Source organism: Labrus bergylta, chromosome 19, assembly GCF_963930695.1.
Source record: "Labrus bergylta chromosome 19, fLabBer1.1, whole genome shotgun sequence".
In the NCBI taxonomy this organism is placed as follows: Eukaryota; Metazoa; Chordata; class Actinopteri; order Labriformes; family Labridae; genus Labrus; species Labrus bergylta.
In genome coordinates this window covers 2,540,392-2,561,605 of record NC_089213.1, presented here as the reverse complement: position 1 = coordinate 2,561,605, position 21,214 = coordinate 2,540,392, and the positions used below count along the sequence as shown (strand labels likewise).

The 21,214-nt window shown below is 40.0% G+C and overlaps 1 protein-coding gene across 1 annotated transcript in view; it reads left to right on the top strand.

Moving 5' to 3' along the window:
* Positions 1-21,214, top strand: part of angpt1 (angiopoietin 1) — a 61,591-nt gene that overhangs the window by 36,628 nt on the left and 3,749 nt on the right. The window contains exons 7-8 of the mRNA XM_020648457.3: positions 1,938-2,104; positions 16,334-16,464. Of these exons, the coding sequence (XP_020504113.1) occupies positions 1,938-2,104; positions 16,334-16,464 (298 nt within the window). The remainder of the gene's footprint in view (positions 1-1,937; positions 2,105-16,333; positions 16,465-21,214) is intronic.

Here is a 21,214-nt window from a genome sequence, read left to right as displayed (position 1 = left end):
CGACTTGCTGTTTTACGATTCGTTACATTTTTTATTTTATAAAAGGCAATTGTAAACAGGTAAGTCTTCAACCTTGATTGAAACCAACTGAGAGTTTCAGCAGACCTGCAGTTTTCTTGGAGTTTGCTCCAGATGTACGGTGCATAAAAATGTATTCATGCATTTCGGTTTGGCTGTAGTTGCACTTCATTGCACATGTTCAGACACAATTTGTTGAAAACTACTGCTGTTGTATGTCTCTGCATGTGCAGCAGTTTCTGATTTACAATGCCGTAATTTACAATTACTTATTTATTTTTTTTGGTTTCAAACAAAAGTGATTTTAGCAAGTGTAACTGAAATGCAACCCAAGCGCTCAGTCCAAAAAATATGACTTAACCATCTCCTCATCTTTTCTGAGCTGATAGAGGTAGATCAGGTTTGCGTGTGAATGATTGCAAAGCAACCGGAACTATACAACAAAAGAAACCTGTCAACAGATTTTTTACTCCAAGCTTTTTAATCCAGCCATAAGGGGCTTGAGATAAAAGGGCGGACACAGTAGGACACAGTATATGACCGAGCTGCAAGTCAGTCAGAAGGGAACATCTCATCAGGAGTCAGACTGTAAAGAAAGAGAGTGAAATAAAGAGCGAAAGGCGTAATGGGCCCCAGTCACCTTCTTTCCACCCACTCAGCAGGACATGTCTAAGGCCCGAGGAATGCCCCATATTTACTTTCCCTCCTTCCCATTTCTCATCACCACACACGCTCAGAACAAACACAGACTCTCTCCCTGACTTTGCCTCCCCAGCCCCCGACCCTGTTTCCCAATCTCTAATGGACCGGTGCAGACTATCCTGTCAGTGCTGTAATGTCATCCTGCTTTGTAATATTCCCCTCCGCTTAGCCTCTGCTCTTGCTGCTGTCAGAAGCACTCTGCCTTTGAGTGGGAGCCACTCTGATCAAATCCAAACTTTTGCCGTTGTTTGAAGGAGCGTCCGTGCATGCAGTGCGTGTTTTAGGAAAGACGTCTTTAAGTAGTTATGAGTTTAACATGTGTGACTGGAGTGGAAGTCAGAAATAGAAAAAGGTGTGTGACTCTTTCAGCTGGTACCAATTTAGAAACTTTTATTGGTAGACATGTCTATCCAAGTGGATAATCAGGCCAAAAGCACTCTTAAAAAACATGCATAAAATACTGTTTGTTAAAGGCTTTATATATGATGTTTTGATCCAGCAGATGTCGCCCTTGAGCACCAGCATGAAACAAAAACAACTCGCGGTGCATTGTTGTGTTAGCATGCTAATGCTAGCGATCTTTATTATGCTGGTATCTTCACACTGCATGTAAATTTACCTGAAATGAGCGTGATCTAGAAACACAGTTAAGCAGTGAGTACAGTATGTTATTCTTCTTTTCTCTAGTCCCTCAGTTAAACAACTTTTATACACGAGGGGAGGAGTCAGCCGGCCGTCGGGGCGATGTAAACAAACTGAAGATAGGACTCTGAAAACTCTGAAAACATCACAGACAGTGGGACTCGGGTGTTACACCCATTGTAGACAGTCATGACTCACAGAGTTATTTTCAGAGGATAAATTTGATTTCTATTACATGTGTGAAAAATTGCATATTAAGCCTTTAAGATATTATTTTTTGACTTTTTTACAGAGATTTGGAGACAAGAAAAATAATGTGAAGTATCATGCTTTCACTTCTTGATAAATAAGCACACATTTCTTTTCATTGGGAAATATTTGTTCTGATCTAATTTGTGATAGCCAAAAATGAATCAATAAATAAAATGGGCTTCCCATCTCTGTTACAAATCGTATTGAGATTTGATCATTGTGGGAAGAAGATAGCCATGAATAAGCACTAGTCTCTGATTAACAAAAATGATTGACAGGGCTATTTCCACACTGCTTATTGTTTTTCTCTCTTGTCATTGCAGGGTTTTGGGAGCGTTTCTGCAGAGCACTGGTTGGGAAACGAGTATGTTTACCAGTTGACCAGCAATAGGCAGTACGCCCTCCGCGTGGTGCTGACAGACTGGGACGGACACCAGGCCTTCTCACTCTACGACCGCTTCCAGATTGGCAGTGAGAAACAGAACTACAGGTAAAACTGCTCATACTGGTTTGGAAGAATGAGATAATTGTTTTTTTCAGGCCAAGGAAAGAGAGCTTTTCATATTGGCCGGGAAATATTTGGCAGGTCTGGACCTGTTTTGTTGAATTTCATGGTGGCTTGAGCTGCCTCGCAAATTTGCAAAACAAAGAATATTTACCAGATTTTAAAAGCAGAAATAATTCCAAGTTACCTAGGTGTTGAAATATATTTCAAATACATGTAAATCAGGGTTGAAGCAGTTAAAATGGATCAGTGTGTCAAAATTAATTGGGCTCGGGTGAGGTGAGGTGGGGTGGAGTGGCAGTAGCTCAGTCTTGGTTTGGGAACCGGAGAGTTTGGGGTTCAAGTCCCAATGTGGACCAATTGTGATGGAACAGATATTCAAATATGGTTACAGTTCAGGTGATAGTGCAGCACTAAGTTTGTTTTTGAGCTTTGATTTCCATCAAATGGCTTTTTTTGGCCAAGCAGACGAGGCGAGACTAAAATGTTAGTGTTGGTCTGTCAGACATTCAAATTCTTGATATGTTCCCCCAGGCCCACTGTGTGTCTTATCCATCTGTCAAAATACAAGAAGGAGAGAGGAGGAGTGTTTGTGTGCTGCAAGGAGGCAGAGGGCAGACGAAGTGTGTGTGTGTGTGTATGTGTGTGTGTGTGTGTGTGTCTGTGTGTGTGTGAAGTTGAGAAACATACTGTAACAATGAGCGTTAACGAGCTAACTTTAGCTATACTTTAGACTAAAACTCAACTAGCATGTTTTGAGTTGTCGGTGCCAACACTTAAAACACATTTATATCAGCTAAGCTTCCCTGACTGTGGCCGAGTAACTCAAACAAAATGACATTTAGCTCAACTTTAGCTTTACTCTGAGAGCTAATTAGCTTACAGTATGGTAGCATGCCAGTACATTTAGCTATCACATTAAAGACGATACCTACTAGCTAAGATAGCAGTTTACTAACGTGACCTGACAGGCAACATACCGTTAAGATTTCATTTCAGTACTTTAGCACTGCTTCACATTGCCTTTAGCGAGCTGTTGTGTTTTTACACAATGTCTACACAGCCTGGGTAGTGAAAGCAGCAGCATTAGCAGCTTTAGTCATCTGTGTGTGTATACACAGGATGTTTCCAAAAACAGTATCAAGTGTGGGTCACGTTTCGGCACCAGTCAGAGCACATGACACAATCACTGTGGTAACACGCATAAGACTGAAGAAAATGGAGATGAAGCATATAAAGAAATGCTTCAGGTCATCGTTAAATGTGGAAAGCTGTGTTGATTATAACAGAGGGATATTTGTTCCAACAGACCAGATGCAGGAAACATGGTTCTATTGCCTCTTATGCTGCATGTGCACAAGCGTTCAGTCATTTTCTTGTCTTGTCTACTGCATATCAGAAGACTGTCTAAGGGTCTCATTAGCATGAAATAATAAAAAACAAGATGTTTTAAAGTGTGAGTCATAAACATGGCCAGTCAACTGTGAACCTGCCAGATACATCAATCATGTCAATTTAGTTATGTAAGTCTGTGGTGAAGCTTTTCTTATTGCAAATTCCTTCCAAACTGGGTGTATCGCTTGTCATCATCTACTTTTTGCAAATTCTCCCTTGATTGACACTTTGTCCTTGTGTCTTGCGGGGGCGAAGGTTTCTATTTTCTTTTAAGGGGGAGGGGGGTTAATGATAACAGGCCACAAGCTATGGCAGATGCTTGGCCCTCTCAGATGTGGAAACTACTGCAAATTCCACAGACTTCCAAGCAATTGCTGGCTTCGGAGAAGAAGGTCTGACATCTCCAGTTCTGCAGTTTTCCCTGGATGACTGCTTCCTCCTGATAAGAGGTCCCCTCAGTTTGCGAAATGTCTTTTGCGCTTGGCTTTAAAATGACGAAGCAAGGAAGGAGATCCTGAAGTTTAAAAGCCTTTACCTCAACTTTTCTGCTCTCTGCACCATGCTCCAGAAAATAATACAAGTGTCAAGTGTTTCCCTACAGCGGGGGGCCGTTAGGCTTGTTGCCATATCTAATTTTCAGAATTGTCTTACGATGACAGGGGTTTCACTTTACTGGGGGTTTTTTTTTGCTCAGGGAGCTTGTACTTTGAGTTAGGCTTTGTGGTTTCCCCTGAGGTCTTGAAAAATGGATTCAAACCAAGCGGAAGAGATCAAGTTGTCCTTTGCTGAGGATAGAGCGAAAATCGACCTCTGGTGACCTTTGGCTTTTATTTCTGGCTCTGGTTTGAATGCACAGACACTGATTTCAGGCTTGACAACATGAAGTACAGACATTTAACTGCAGGCTTGTCGGTTTGGGCATCAAATCTTAATATGGGCTCAAACTGAAAAGTGAGTTAGGAAATTTTAGTTTCAAATCCAACCCCCATCCATCCACTTCTCTAACTCGATTTTACACTCACACATATCTGTAATTGATTTGGTATAATTGCCTTTCACACAAGTTTCATAACATCCCACTCCTGACCCTTTGGTTCTTCTGATTTAAAGAAACTAGAACTGTTTTTGTCGTGATGAGGCTGGTAAAAGGCCATCCCCGGCTCTTCCAATCTGTTTAAGATGCAAGTTCTTACTGTGTAAGGCTCCAGAAGACATGCTGAGCTCTATTAATAGATCTGTTCTTGAAAAAAGTAGTTGTGGTATGATAATCACACATTGCTTCTCTGATTCACCGAGCCAAAATAAACCAGATGGCTGAGCCCTGTTCTTTTTGCTCCAGCACTTCCCTGCTCTTAAATGTCAAAACAATCTGTAGTAAGTTCTGCAAATCGAAATGCTTCTCTGAAACATGAGAGACACTTGACATGGTTTGTCATTTTAGTTGTGATTTTTCATTATTTTCTGTCCTGGAATTCAGCCTGCTTCATTTTAAAAGACCTCAAATATTACACTTACTGCACTCTGTCTCACACACACTGTAAAACAAAAAAGGGCACAAACACAGTCACAAACAGGCACATCAACTTGGAAACCAGGTGGAATGATTGCACAATCAGAATCCAACAATGCACAGGACTCACCATTTATCAAAAACAATACTTGGCCATTATAAGCCAGAAAGTGTTTGTCTTGGTGCCAGCTTCTTGGTTTCATATACACAGAAATACAGGAAATTACTCAACATGCAGAAGGGGAGGGAGGTGTGCAATTATTCCTTTGTGAAATATAGAGTCATAATCCTAAAGAAATGAAATCATGTAGAGAGAAGAAATGTCACATTTATTACCCGCGGTTGGGATCCAACATGCCTCTTTTTTCAGTCATCCAACCCTTGTTTAATATTATGAATAATTTAATAAGTATATTATCAAATTATTGAAATAAGTAGTCATGAAACTTAATGTGATGTTTTAATGGAAACCCTTTTTGGCTGTAAAACTGTAATATACAATTTGAATTTACGGCTCGGTGTTATGACCCGGCTCGGGGAGGTTAAAATCACTCTTTTCTTTTTTTTTAAGATTTATTTTTGGGCATTTTGTGCCTTTATTGGAGAGAAAGAACAGTGGATCTAGTGGGAAATCAGGGGGAGAGAGAGAGTAGGGAATGACATGTAGAAACGAAGCCACAGGTCGGATTCGATTCTGGGCCGCCCGCTTTGAGGACTACTGCCTCCATACATGGGGCACGTGCTCTCACCACTGTGCCACCAGCGCCCCGTTAAAATCACTCTTAACACACATCACACCATAGGAGACTCTGGCAAGATCCTCTTTGGAACCGTCAGATAATCGGGCCCCTGATGACTTTGGTCGGAATTGGGGGATCGTGCCCCAAATCGGCCTGAATATCTTGCAATATCTCAAGATTTTCTGGCAGTTAGTAAAGGTGAAGGGTGACTGGCCTGGATAATACATACACCAAGACATACTTACACACACAGACAATCCAAGGCCAATCTAATGCTTTTAGTCACAATGGAAACCCGACCACTATATGTAAAAACATTACTATAAAAGGAGCTGGAAAAGAAAAAAATGATAATCTTAAGCAGCTAATTTTCTTACAAAAAAGGTTTTTTATGGTACTTGCTTCTGAAATTTGAACTTTTAGTGGTTTCCTCAGCGTTCATGATTCACTGGGCATACAAAATTACCAAATTTGTGTTTTTAAGTTCCTATTAAAGTGGTGAAATTGTGATGGCATTTTTTATTCTTTAAAAGAAAACCTGATTAACTGTGACACCAAGGTGCAGAGTATTGTGTAATTTAGATTCACAGACATTTGCTTTACTATAAACTTTACCAAAACATATGCACTTCTGGCCATGGACTTAGATTTCCAGAACAGTTGATGGATCATCATGCACAATATCAACAATGCAAATAGCTGTGCAGAACACTGAGGGAAACGCATTGGAGCAGGGAAGATAAGAAGGCCTTTAACAATATGACAAATGAGAACTCTTCACTGACTACGTCCACACAGTGTGAGCTGAAATGTTGTTTTAATGTTGAACAAACAAATCGTGTGGACAACACTTGAAGGAATACATTTTGATTGTCCATAGCTGCAAAATCCCACTGAACCACAACCTCAAAATATTGTGAAATGTGCTGTTAGTTTAATGTTCTTTTTTCTCCTTCATTGTGAGTGAGGTCACCATAATTGCAGAGGTTACTGTCTGTATAAACAGCACACACAAAAAAAAGTCCCTCATCATAGTTAGACCCCATCATAGCTAATGTGGCTGCTTGGATACAGCATGGGGTTGCAGAAAATCAAATAATAAAATCAAATATAATTTGGTGACCTGCTCAAATTGTTGTAATGATAGCCATCGGATCAAAACACTCAGTTAATCACCATCATTTATCAAAGTTTATTCACTTCAAGAATAGGTTAGTGCTTTAAATCACTGAGAACACACTGGCTAAAGAAAAAGTGAACCTAGCTTGCACAGAAAGCAACATAGACAAGAGACACCGAAAGATCTTTGAGTTTGATTCGAGAAAAAAAAAAGATGGAAGATGGGGGAAAAAAAATTGCACACAAACTCATTTATGTAACACGAACAGACAGAGCCGCAAACTGAAATAAATGACACACAGTGTCAGTTTAGGTAAACAGTGTCACGCAGATAAACACTGGTGATTGATGATGCTCTTGAAGTTACAGGTTATAACTTTTCAGTTGGCACTGCAAGTGGTTTTGATCAACTATGTTTGACATTTTTTTAAGGTTATGCACTCAGTGAATACAAAAGAGTTTTACATTTTCTAAAAGAGAAAGATCACCTGAACTTGTAAAATTAATTGGTGACTATCTTAATTATTTAAAACAACATGTGTGCAAATACAGAAAGACCGAGCAACAAGGCAGTAAACTATATGAGAGTGTTTATTTCTCAAAGGCCCCTGGTCAGCATTTCAATGTATGAAACAGTATCATCTGCATATTGACTCATTTTACAATCAGGGGCAAAAAAAGAATATCTTTTACTGGGATTGGAACCCCGTCGCTGTGGTGAGGTGAAATAACTGATAAGCTATTCAACAACCCACAGAGGAAAGATTTTATTCAGCTCAGAGCAGATGTCAAAGGCACATCAATACAAAAGAAACACACTTCCTATCCTCCACCTTCTAATTAAAAGTACTAGAAATACACCGTGTACAAGGGAAATTGACACTCACAGAGCAGGTAATGGATATTTAAAGGATGCAGTATGGACAGCAGGCGTCTGTTGTTACACATTGCAATCTAATGCTCGAGTGATGCGAGGACACGCTGTAAGAGAACAATCATTCCAAAGTTGTCCGAGGTATAGCAGTTAATTTTATGCACAGACACAAGTTGAGAGTTATGGAGAAAAATGTGTTCATATTTTCAAAGTATTTGAGCCTCAAAAGGTCTTAAATTTCTGTATTTGAATGATCCATTACAAATTTATTTAATATTCTTCCTTGTAAGGATTGCCAACTTCTTAGAGCCAGTGATTTCTCCTTGTGCAAATGGCCCGATTTCCCTCTGGAAAGATCTTATTTAGATATTTTTCATGCAAGTATTTTGGCAAAGATTTGGCCTTTCAAGCGTTGTGACCTTTCAGTTTCCAGGAATCACAGAGCGATAATCTTAGATATCTTAAGTTATGTCTTGAACCCCATCCTTGGAAGCGTCATTTCCCAGTCTCAAATGATACGGAGATGAAGCATCAAAGCTTGCGGCTGTAACATCTATGATAGGCATAAAACCAGGATCCATGGTAGGATTTGTTGGGATTTAACAAATTGTTGTATTTTTAGACTGAAGTAATGAAAGCTGTGAGCACATACTATGTACAGTATGTCATGTTGACTGGTACTATCCATCACCATCTTGCATTTCACTGCAGAAAGTCCGAAAGGTTGGAATACATAGAAAATAAGTTCCTCATAACATACAAAAGAATTCCAACTAGCTTTTTCCGGAGCTTTTAACACGATGACATGGTAGTTATCATTGGTTTGAGTGTGCTCAGTTGTCATGGAGATGTATATTTTGACTATAGTGAACTCATCTATCAACAGAGTTCTCCATGGCAACCTAATAAATGTTATCTTCAGATTTCCAAGTCATCAGTAAATTATAAATTTAAAATTTCATGCACAAGTGGACAAAGATTTACAAAGGAAAGCATCACAATAACTTTCATTTTAACAATGAAGTAATCCTTTTTCTACTCGTAAAATTGTCCTTTAAATGGATATGAGACATAAATAATACAACTGTACTATTCACTCCAATACTGCACATAATGTTCGTATTACTTAAGTCTCTATGGAGCTATATGACACCCAGTGGCAAGACAGCAGCCAAGCAGGTCTCAGAAAAGCAGACACCCCTGCAGACCATGCAGTAGGAAGCGAACCATTGGTCAGGGTGATTAACCTCTGCAATGGGCCAATCAGACTGCAGTTCAGGAGGCTAATCACTGCCAGGTGTGTAACAGCACGTGCTAGACCCTTTGCTAGCTGGGTTGTCGCCCTTCATGTAGAAGATAAAAGAAAACAAGCACACTAAGCTTTGGTGTGTCAGTCAAAAGATGAAAATGGACATGGTTTTTTTTTAAGTGCTGCAACCACTTTCACAACCACTTTGCCTGAAGAAACATTTTGTGAACATGATAGTGATCGTTTACACCATATCTGTATTTTATTACTGGATTATACTTTTCAAGGAACCACTTGAACTTTGTACAGGGTGACATACATTACGTTAGACACTTTTCTTATATGGCGTGTCTCAAACCCCCCCCCCCCGGGAACTTATTTCATTAAGTGACTGTATGACAGCAATATCGTCTGTTCAGTGTAACACAGAGCGATGTGAAATGGGAAGTGTCACATTAAAGTAAGTCTGCAAACAGGCGACATTATTAACAGATCCAGGGCCCCAAGCCAGTCCCAGCCTGCTGGTCCAACACATCCATCCTCGGTGTGGGGACAAAAGGGACACATTTGGTCATCTCAGATTTATGAATTTAACACATTTCTAGGGTTATGAAGGCTGTTTTATGTGTGCTCAGGGTTTTTTTATGTGCTTTCTAGGGGAACAACAGAGCACGACTTGGCAGGTCCTCTAAAACTCTGACCCTTCTTAAGCTCGGATGTCTTATCATGGTACATATCTGAAGATATATTTCTGTGGTTTATCATATGTTGGAGCGAAAAATGGGCTTTTTATTTGTATTTAATTTGCTTAATGATAATCTCAATTAACAAGTTGTACATTTTTGTGTAGAATATAAATGAACAGATTGCTATTTTCAAAGTGAAAAGTGCATTGGACATTTTGTTCATAGGTATCGACCAAAACTCACGTCCAGAAGTAGTTCCAATTCACCTCTTGGTGACTTGATTTGGAACAATATTGCATTTGTTGAAAATCGGTCTCTAAAGGAAATAGGGTATTTAACGTAAAACTCTATCATTGCGTCTATTATGAGAACATTTTAGATGCATCACTGTCATCTGGTTCCTGAGCCTTCTGCAACTGATTTCTCACTCAGCAAGTTTGCAGCTTTAACACTCCAGAGCATAGCCTCATTATAACTGAAACAGAATCTGCATTGAACATTAAGGCGTTGCTTAACCTTAATAAGGAAAAATGTTTTCTCTCTTACCCCTAGTGGTATTTGGTTATATGAGTACCATTTTTATGCCAAACTTCTGAGCCATCTCCTTTGAGTCACGGAACCCCCCCCCAGCACAATACCGCCATGTCGATATGTGTGTACATTGGATAATAACCTGTAAAATGCAACAACATTGTGTTGAAATAGAAAGTGTCCAAGGTTTTTTGAAGCATAGGACCTCAAGGCGAAAAAGCTTGAATCGTGTGTGATTTCCACTCTGGCATATTCAGTGTATAATCCTAATTGAATTGGACACAGTCTCTCTTTCAAAAACAGACCTCTTCTCTTTCAAATTCAAACTAAAATTTCCCTCACTTTTGCTGAAACCAAAAACGATGTGCTTGACTTCACACCACACTGGGTAAATGGAAATGCACCATTCTGCTTTGACTTTTCCAAATATATTGAAAGATCAAAAACAAAGCCAGCATCCCCTGTGGATATTAAAGGAATTAGATGGCTGGACACCAACCTCCCTCCCTAGAGTTGTCATTGAGTACAATGATTCCTCCCACAGCTCAATATTGTGTTTACTAATGAGCCTTGACCAATCACATTACTAAGTTACTCCAATGGGAACCATCAGATTAGCACGCATTACCAGTTAAATCTCTGATCGGGCTGATGATGCATTTCATTAACATCAATTACTGGATGCCATCTTTCTGTCAGTTGCTCTTTTTTCTAACAAAGGCCTTAGGAAAAGCCTTCTTCTCTTGTTGTTTGTTTGATTGCCCCATGCTTTTGGATTGCTACACTTTATTGTGCAAAAAAAAGGATCGCGACAGGGAGAGTGGACGTCAGTCTATTTTGGAATTGTTGGTCTGGTCAAAATGCAGTGCACTCAGTTAACACAGTCACAGCAGTCTATCAAAGTGATGAGATGCTTTGGTGACTCTTCAGTGCAACACTCCTCGTCAAGCTCTGGAAAGTGCAGGGGAGTGGGTGTGCAAAGTCTGTTTTTTCTCAGAGCATTAACAGAGTACATCTTTGAATCTGCATGTTTTCTTCTCCTGATAGAAGTCCTGCTTCCCGTAAGTGATGCAGGACACGAGTTCCTCTTAACTGGAAGATATCGCCAAAGGCATCTGTCAGCAGTTAAAACGACATCATGGACACAGATTACTCAATTAGTATTTTTCCTTCAACATGTTCTACAGTCAAAAGTGGAATGACTTTCAACACTGGTTCAAAAATGAACCTTTTTCCCAGATTTTTTTTAAATACATGTTTACTTCCTGAGAACATTTGCACCATATTTTAATGAGGTTTCCTTTGGGAAATGGTCGAATAAATTCCTTTTGTCTTTATGGAGCTTAGCGAGGTAACCAGATCTAAATTCTTAATGCACTGATTGCAACATCAAGGTCTGATTCAGATTTTGTCTGGTTCTGATTTTCTTACTTATATGACCATAATTGACAGTGAAACATTTCTTAAATATTTTTTTAATGGAATTTCAATGTAATGTTCATCATAAAACAATTACTTTATATTAGACTGACTATTGAAAAAAAAAGTGTGAAAACTGCACAAGGTCACATGACCACCTCTCATTCTCATCTGAAGTAAAAACTTGCGTCACTCTCTTCGTCTGCTTTCTCCCAGACTTCCTGAATGAACTATGAATGACCCATCAAATATCTACAATTGGCAACCGTTTCATTAGGCTGCTTGTTGTCTCCTACCTGTCTGTCTCTGTGGGTTTATCATCAATATGAATGAATCTACTATTTCTTGCAAAATGACATGACTCAAGGCAGATCAACATTTCTGTGCTCACACACTGAGGTTTAATCACATAAGTTTCCCACATAACAAAGAATACTACGGGAATATTAATGAAACAATATTGCAACATACTGTACTCCCCCAGCCCAGGGGAGAAACAGAAAGACAGAGACGGAGCCCACATGTATATGGATAGCGCAGATGTGACGCAGAAACTTGTAGAGATTCTTCCGAGCAAGGGGAACAAGTGCCTAAAAATGGTCTTTGTTTATCGGGTATGCAGGGACGCTGGAAGCCAGTTTCAGATTACTGAGAAAAGTCATTCCAGTTGATGACATCGTTTTATTAAGTAGGCCTGTTATAAATACTTGGAGTATTAACAGCTGCCCGTGCTGATTTTAGAACATCTTACATTATCAGGTTGTAGTTTATGATATACAGGGCAGTGAGCGGGACGTGCAGACGCACAGACAGATGTGCACTCAGCGCACATTGGAGTTATTTAGGAAGCATCAGTCATCATAAAGATGACAGTCTGAAGTGTTGAGTCACCAAAGAGCAGATGATCAATTCAAGCTTGTTTTCCTTGTCTGTCCATGGATACGCACAATCGCACGTTCCCTGACTCTTTTTTTCTTTCTTTTTTTTTTGATTTATCTTATCTTTTTTTTGCCTTTATATTAGAGATAGGACAGTGGATAGAGTCAGAAATTGGGGGGAGAGAGAGAGGGGAATGACATGCAGGAAAGTAGCCACAGGTCAAATTCGATCTCAGGCCACCGGCTAACCACTAGACTACCAGGGTCCCCATTCCCTGACTCTTGCTCGCCCGTGTAGTGTGAACCCACATTTTCTTTAACTGCATGTTTTGTATGTTTTTTTTATTAGCTGTGAAATAAGACGTGACATAAAAAAAAGTTGTAGAAGTCTTGGACAATGCAACTGTCTGCTTTACATTATAAGAAATATCATATTGTCAACATCGTTCAGTGAAATCCACAGTGGTTCTCGTTGGGTGGGTAATCTTCACAAGAACCCTTTGCATGTATACTTACTAAAGTGTTCACATTATACTCAGAGGCTCTTAAACCAGCTAGCAATGTTCAGTGGTCATTCGGTGCCACTGTCAGGACACATGACTCAACTGTACATTTTAGGATTACACGTGTTGGCATAGTGGTGTGGAGAATTCCCCACTGTGACCTGTACTCCATTTACACAGCTGTCCAAATACAGAAGTCTTTCACGTTAAATGACTTTCTTTCCCAAGGAAGACTAAAGGTCATTTTCTTTGAGGTGTTCAACCTGTTGCATCACATCAGCTACAGGTTTTGCAAGACTGGAGGTGCATGACTTCCCCTGAAAAGCATAAACTATCACTTTTGCTTTTGCTACTTTCTCATCGGAAAACTCAAACTGGGTGTAAGGTTCACTACACGCCCCTGGTCCCCTGTGGAAGAGAAATGAATTCAGGAAATTGCTTCCACCCAGAGAGAACCGTACTTAACAAAAGAGACCTGATTGGCCCTGGTGCCGCAGTCCTGATATTTAGATATGCAATCTCTTGCTGATGGGACAAAGTGAAAGTGAGGGAGCGTGAGAGAACAAGCAGATTAAGAGAAAAAGGTGTGTTTTGTTTGTTATTGAAGAGCTGTCAAACGGATGAAGGAACTGTCAGATCTGTATGGAGGAATTTTCTGATCACACCACAAATAATTTCATCGTGGGACTCACCCAGGAGAAAATCTGCTTCCAAGATGCTTATTAGATTTCTATTATATGTAAAGTGTGGGAAGGAATTCAGCTTGGGAGTGACAGTTTATCAGCCCCAATGACACATGCTCCGAGGGAAGATATTGAAAGGAAAGCTTAAAGGGGCCATATTATGCTTTTTCTGGTTTTATCTGCTCTTTAGTGTGTTTTCCAAGTGTCCTGTGCATGTTTAGGCACATCGATGTGCAAAAATTCAAAGTCCACGTAAACGCAGCTTCTCCTACGTCCTCCTGTTAGCTGTAGCATTAGCTGCATGTAACGCTCGGTTCTAGCCCCCCTCGAAAAAAAATTGCCAGTGTGACGTCTTGTCAGTGTGAGATCACTAATCTAAGCCCATTGGCTCGTTGTGGCAAGCCCAGCAGCTCATGTTGCACGCCCATTAACTTCTGTAGCACGCCCACGATATGCCGTAGCCTGCGGTAGCACAGTAGTGCTAAGGTGCTAATGTTTTTGCTCCCCTCGGAGCCGAAGTGGCTGCATTCCCAATATGGTAAAAGGCGGGACATTTCCGAGAACTGTGCTGAGCGACTGACCAATTACTGCAGAGCCGACAGGCCGACCAATCAGATCAGACTTGGCACACATGGGGACTCTGAACGTGGGCACTATAGAGCCTTAGAGAGAGAGTCAGAAGCGAGCCGGTGCATGGAGCGACAGTTCATGAAAACAGACACTTTTTTATAACTTTAGCTATTGTGAACATACTTTAGTAGGTACATAGATTAAATATACGAACCCCAAAAAGGGCAGAATATGACCTCTTTAATTCTGACTTCCTATCATCTGAACATTGGATGGAAAGTTACCAAGTCAAGGTCATCACCTGTTTTGTTGTTTATAGTTTCACTGGATGTATGCATTGAGAAGAGCATGGGCATTCTGCAGCTATGTCAAATCTGTTACATACATTTACAGTAATGGAGATCTAGAGTTCCTTCCATTCTGGAGTACCCCCATGGGACCTTAATACTAATTAGGTAGGCAATGGGAGGACACAAATATTACATAAATATGTGCATTATGCTGTCACAACAAGTTCCTTGGTTTAAATATTTAAGAAAAGTAAACAATTTATATTTGCGGGAAATTGCTCCAAACTCTGATCTCCATCTCTCATTAATTCAAATGTGATCAAAGACTGTATAAAGCATGGACGTTGTCTCAGTGACGTCACCCCTTGGTTACTGAAGAGGCATTTTGAAGCCAAAGGTTGGTGGTTACCACATTAGAATTGCAGGCTCTACTTAACTTTTTAGTCAACTAGAATCAGACAAGGAAGAGATGGAATGGAGGTTGAGAGATCAGTCAAAGCGCCCACGCCCCTAATTATGCAAATTTGCACAAATCTCTTATCCTCGATATAATCCAAACGGATAGAAATAATACAGAAAATTCACACACAGAAGGTTTTTACCATAAAGAAGTGAGCTGTTGACTCTCTGTTGGCAGTAAACATGTTTATTTTTGCTGTAAAAAAAATTCCTTGGCTTTTGGAGCCAGTCCTCATGTGGACACTTGAGGAACTGCATTTTTGTTTGCACTTCTTTGGCTTCTTTTTTTAGAACCAGAGGATGCCGCTTGAATATCACCAACACCAACATGGCCGTCACCTTGGCAATTTTTACATTTAATTATAACATTTGCATTCATTTTTTTCTGTAAATACTACCTATTGTTTACAGGGAGTGCAATATAGAACATGACTTTTGCTAGCTTTATGTCTTTGCAATTTTAGTTACTCCTCATACAATACTACATTCCTCTACAACAAGGGTTGCACCTAGCTTCCCTTGCCGTTGTTAAGATGACAAGCCTCTTTTTGTAGACTGATTCTCCTTTCCTTTGGCGTCTTCACAGCGACCTCCATCTTTGGGTTTCTATATGATAGATTCTTCATACCATGCATCTTTACGTTATTGCATGCCTGCGGTCATCTGATATACTCCTTAAGATAGAAAATACTTAAAATTGGATCTGGCATAAAATAAATGTTAGGTTGTGGAAAAAATGCAGTTGCGTGTATGCTTTTATTAAAGGAATGTAACATCAGGAAGAGTGGAGAAACAGAAGTACTTACACAAAGAAGACAATGATGAATATCAGAAACTTGGACAGCAAAAACTTGATAATTTGCCCTTCCTGTCCAGACAAAGAATTGATGATTGTTTTAACAGACTGCTTATTGCATTTAAACTAAAAATAACTGTTAAAGTTTAAGTCATTTTGGTGTGAAATACTGTACTGTGGCCCTGCAGATGGAAATGTGATTTACAGACATTCCTTAAACTACATGCTCCTTCCTCTCCTCGTTTGCCATATGGCATTTTTTCATATCCTCCCTCTCTTTCTTTTATATTCTCTCCACCCTGTTAATGTTGTTCCAGGTGGTCTACATGTACTCAATTACAACAAAAATAAATATCTCCCCAGAGACTTTTCTTGCAGCATGTTATGTCTTCTTTCGGCCTTTATTGCTTACACTGCTCACTCCACCACCCTCCGCTCCCCGTTTCCTCCTCCTGAAGTGTTTCCATGTCCTGACTCCCTCTTTTTTTTTTCCTTCTGCTGATGTCTTTCAGACTGTTTCTGAAAAGCCACAGTGGGACTGCAGGCAGACAGAGCAGTCTGGTAATCCACGGAGCAGACTTCAGCACCAAGGACATGGACAACGACAACTGCATGTGCAAGTGTGCCCTCATGCTAACTGGTGGTAAGTGCAGTCACTCAAGACAATAAGACCTGGACTATCTTATCTCCTGGTGTCAGAATATTTCACTGTATCACTGTAATGATACGATATGGTGTTGAAAGATGAAGGCGATGCGGAAGTACAAAATTCTGCAGTTCATCAAGTGACCACTTGAGGCTGGCTGCAGAAGCCCCCAAAGTCACATACACACCCATTCAAAAAAGCCTCTTTTTTAAAGGCTTTATATGTGATTTATTTGATCCAGCAGATGTCGCCCTTGAGCACCAGCATGAAACCAAAACAACTCATGCTGCATTGCTGTGTTAGCATGCTAATGCTAGCGATCTTTATTATGCTCGTATTGTCACACTGCATGTAAATTTACCTGAAATGAGCGTGATCTAGAAACACAGTTAAGCAGTGAGTACAGTATGTTATTCTTCTTTTCTCTAGTCCCTCAATTAAACAACTTTTATACACGAGGGGAGGAGTCAGCCGGCCGTCCCGACGATGTAAACAAACTGAAGATAGGAATCGGAAAACTCTGAAAGCATCACAGACAGTGGGACTCGGGTGTTACACCCATTGTCGACAGTCATGACTCACAGAGTTATTTTCAGAGGATATACTTGATTTCTACATTTAAGTGTGAATAAAGCATATAAAGACTTTAACAGCAAAAATGAACTTGTTTACAAGCTGGTTGGGGGGGTGAATTTTTTTGATAACTTATCATAACCCATAGCTGACCTGATTGACGGGCTGGGATGGTATAGCTGTTTGTCAGGATGTTTAAAACCTGCCTCAGCTCCAGTCGTTGACTGAAAGTTAGGTTGACTTAAAGGTAAGTTGAGACAGCATTTCCAGCATGGCGACCGCCATGTAAGGGCTTCCAAAGCCCCCTTCAGTAACCAATGGGTGACGTCACTCAGGCTTCTTCCAGTTGTATATACAGTCTATGGTTGGGAACAGGTTCCATCACTGTCTTTAAAACCAAAAGAATTGGCTAAAAGAAGCTAAAAGAGTTCCAGAGAACTGAGGGATCTAAATACATTAAACAGTGATGTTCTCAGTGGGTTTCTCACAGAAAATGACAGCTTCTACATCAAATATGTAATCTCATAAAAAAAAAGTTCATATAAGTATATTGAGGCTTTAAAACAGGACTGATTGTCCTCACATTCTCCGACAAAATTCATATCAGAAATGTGTTTTTGATCCCAGATCTCAACCACTAACTTGGAGAGCACAATTTTAATATATTCCATAGATATCCCGTCATGGGTAAGCAACCCAATGTGTTTTAAACAGATTGCCCCTTTTCAGCATCTGTGTCTATATGGCAACACTGAGACAACCAAAGCAAGTACAATACGTTTGCTTTTATGAGTTTAACATGATGTAACCACTTTAACATTAATTTTCTTTGATTGGCTTTATGACCAACTCCACAATGTTTACTGCCCAGTCATCAGTTTCAGGTCATTATATCCCAACCTGCTCTTGCAAGACATGGGCTAACATGGCCACTTCGACATCTATCTGCACCTATTATGGCGCGTTCTGACCCTCCTGGTTACACTGTAGTTGGGAATGAACACATTGTAAAAAGTCCCTGGGCGCGGCCCCAAGTGTCAGAGAGATTTAGAATGACTCCGCTTCTCCTGCTGTGTAAGTGGAGCCCGGTGACCCTCACTGTCACCTCATGGCAGCTCGATCGCTGACCTGGTACTAATCAAGCATTTCTAAGTGCAGATTTAACATCAGCATTGCCTCTTAGGTCATCGTTGATGCTGAGGTTTAAAGGGGACTGGCATCTAATCATTGGTCAACACCCCCTTCTCTGCTTGATTCATAGCCTGCCTACGGCCACAGCCACAAAGAGGAGGCCATTACGAGTCAATGCTGGTCTGAACCCAGCTCTGTGACTGTATATACGGTATATCATTTGATTTATACCCTGAGTTTAAAACAGCAGGGCTGACATCAAATGATGTAAGTGTCTGAAATATACAGAGCAAAATACTTCTTTGCTACATTTATGAGGACGGCTGCAGCCTGCCATGTTAGGACTGAGGAGGAGGACCCACACATCCTGTAATGGATCTGTTTTCCCAGCAACAGAACATACAGTAGGGGGATAAGGCACTGACAGAAGGAGGCAGGGGGGGATTTCTCTATCAGAAGAACGAACTGCAGAGACGATTTAAAAAAAAAGGGAAGACATCCCCTCTTTTTTTACAAGTCGAGTTAAAATATCTGGCCTGGAAATAGAGAGGATACCGATCGTAAATCCAAAAAGATAGCTGTTGTGCACGATGAATGTTTATATGAGTGTGTCGGGGGGTGTGTGGTCTGTGGTTTATCATCAAGAGAAGGACGGCTCGTTGGACACATGCTGAATTCTGCTTTGTGGTCTTCGAGGGGAAAACTCTGTCTCAATAAAATACAACAGCAGTTTAGAAAACACTTTGTGTCACGTTATTTACAAAATTGAATCAACTGCAAGACTCACAATCAGCCCTCAAAAACTCTCTTTTCGAGGTTGTTAAATATTCCTTAATACGGTGATTGAATCTTTTTATTTGTTCATTATTTTTGATGTTTTGATTAAGTTGCTTTCAGTCTTTCAGTATCATTTTTAAAGCTGCGCTGTTTTTTTGGCCACTAGGGGGCAATATGAACAAACGATAAGTTGACAAGAGAAACATATTGCGATTTTAAAAGGTAAGCATAAAGCCATCTTGCAAATTACCAATTTTCCACTCAAACGACTCCTTAGAAAGGAATTTGGTTCTTAAGCCGCAAAACTCTCCAACACTTTGATAAGCGACTCACTTGTGTGTGTCTGTTGTTGGTTGCTAGCCAGTTAAAGAAGTGAGACTGAATCTGAACTCAAATATGGCGGCCGATAAATCTTTTTGTTTTAATTTGCTTATACATTATAGGTCTGAGTATCTGAAATTGAATGAAATTGGTTTTAGAAAATCTTCTTTTTAGCGCTTACTGGCTGAAAGTAGCCACCTGTTAGCCAGTTAAAGCAGGGGGACTAAATCTTAACTTCAGTTCAAAACAATAATCTAAAAGGTGTTTAAACATTCAGGAAACTTCAGATTGGGAGTTTTCATTTTATATTTACTCATTCAATACATGCAAAGCTTTAACCTTTCCTGATTATGGACCGTTTACCAAACTGTTAGGTTGAGTGTCTAGATATTACTCAGCATTTGGTCCCATTGTCCTTAACTTTCATTCAAGAAATAAAAAATATACAGGATATTTTAAAAAAAAGTTGACCGCTTGCAATGGCATATTTGGTTCCCTCTGGCACCAGCAACTTGAAATGTTGTTATGTAGTTTGAGATGCACTTTGTTTGAGGTCATTTTCCATGCTACAGTATATTGTGTACAAGTATATGATGAAGCTGCAATCAATGTGAAACTCATATGTGGGATCACTGCCAGCAACGAGCGCAGAGCGTCACTCCTGATTGCTGACAGGTCTTGGGAAATGTCACACGGTGGTCAATGTCGGTATGCCGATGGAGGAGAGAGGGGAGCGACGCCATTTGTCACTAAGAAACTTGACACATGCCATGCCATGCATATGTTCTTTAACAGACTGCATCACTGAGTGTGTGTTCCTGACTCTCAGATAGGAGAGCTGACACATTAAAAGGATGAAGCAGATGGTTTGTTTAGGAAATGTCAATCATCTGAAGTATTAAGCAGCATTTGTTATTATGAAAAGGACTGAAAAGGGAAGCCTGCTTCTGCCACACAGTCGAACAAAAAAAAGGAGGCAAACGGCAAACCAACAGGTGTTGCAGCGATGAAAGATTGCAAGTGAACTGGTTCAGATAAAACTGATTCTACCCGACCTAAACCCCCTCAGCATTTTTATAATAAGCTCCACGAGAAGAAACGTGATAAAACTAGGATAAATATTGGAGATGCTTCTGAAAAACGGAGAGAGGTTAGCACTCAGAAGCTGCCTAAACACTGAAGCTTCTGTGTCCGTGATTTGGCAACTTGCGTGTACATTGACTCTAGGGAGGAAGGGAGCAGGAGGAGACTGTTCTCTCCGATGTTTAGAATTTGGACTGCAGTACCCATTTTCAACACTAGGTGTCAGAGTTACACATTGCTCCTTTAACATGAAAACATATAGTTTAAACCAAAATAAAAACTAACGTCCTATGACCTTTAACTTTTTGTGTTTGGTTTTGTTTTCTGATTTTTTTAGTAAGACTTACTTATTTGAAATCACATAAATTAAGATAGAATTTGCAAAATATACATAATTCAACAAAGCAGAAGAGAAATATAGGGATAACGTTTTTAAATAAGTAATACATCTTTTAATATTCAATAAAGGAAGGGACAGGCTGCTGTCTAAATGTACGGAGGTTTCATAGTGGATATTAATGGGCAGGTTGATTTACAGTGTCAGATGATACATTGCTGCTTGTCTTTAATGACCTAGAAGTATGTTGGGGGGGACTTACATTGAGGTGCTAAACCTTTTAGATTGTAGGAAGCACTACAATATAAAATGTATTGACAAAGACATTGTAAGCAAATGTGTTGTTAAAATGTAAAAAAACAAAAAAAAAACATCTTCTTGCATATTTACCTGTTCTCTGAAGCTCTGGATACCAGATATCACTTTTGGGAATTATGCAATGTGTTACCTTTGAAGCAGAACAAGGCTCCCATACCACTCACTGTTCCCGAGCTCCTGTACATGCACGCTTTGCTTTAAATAGAA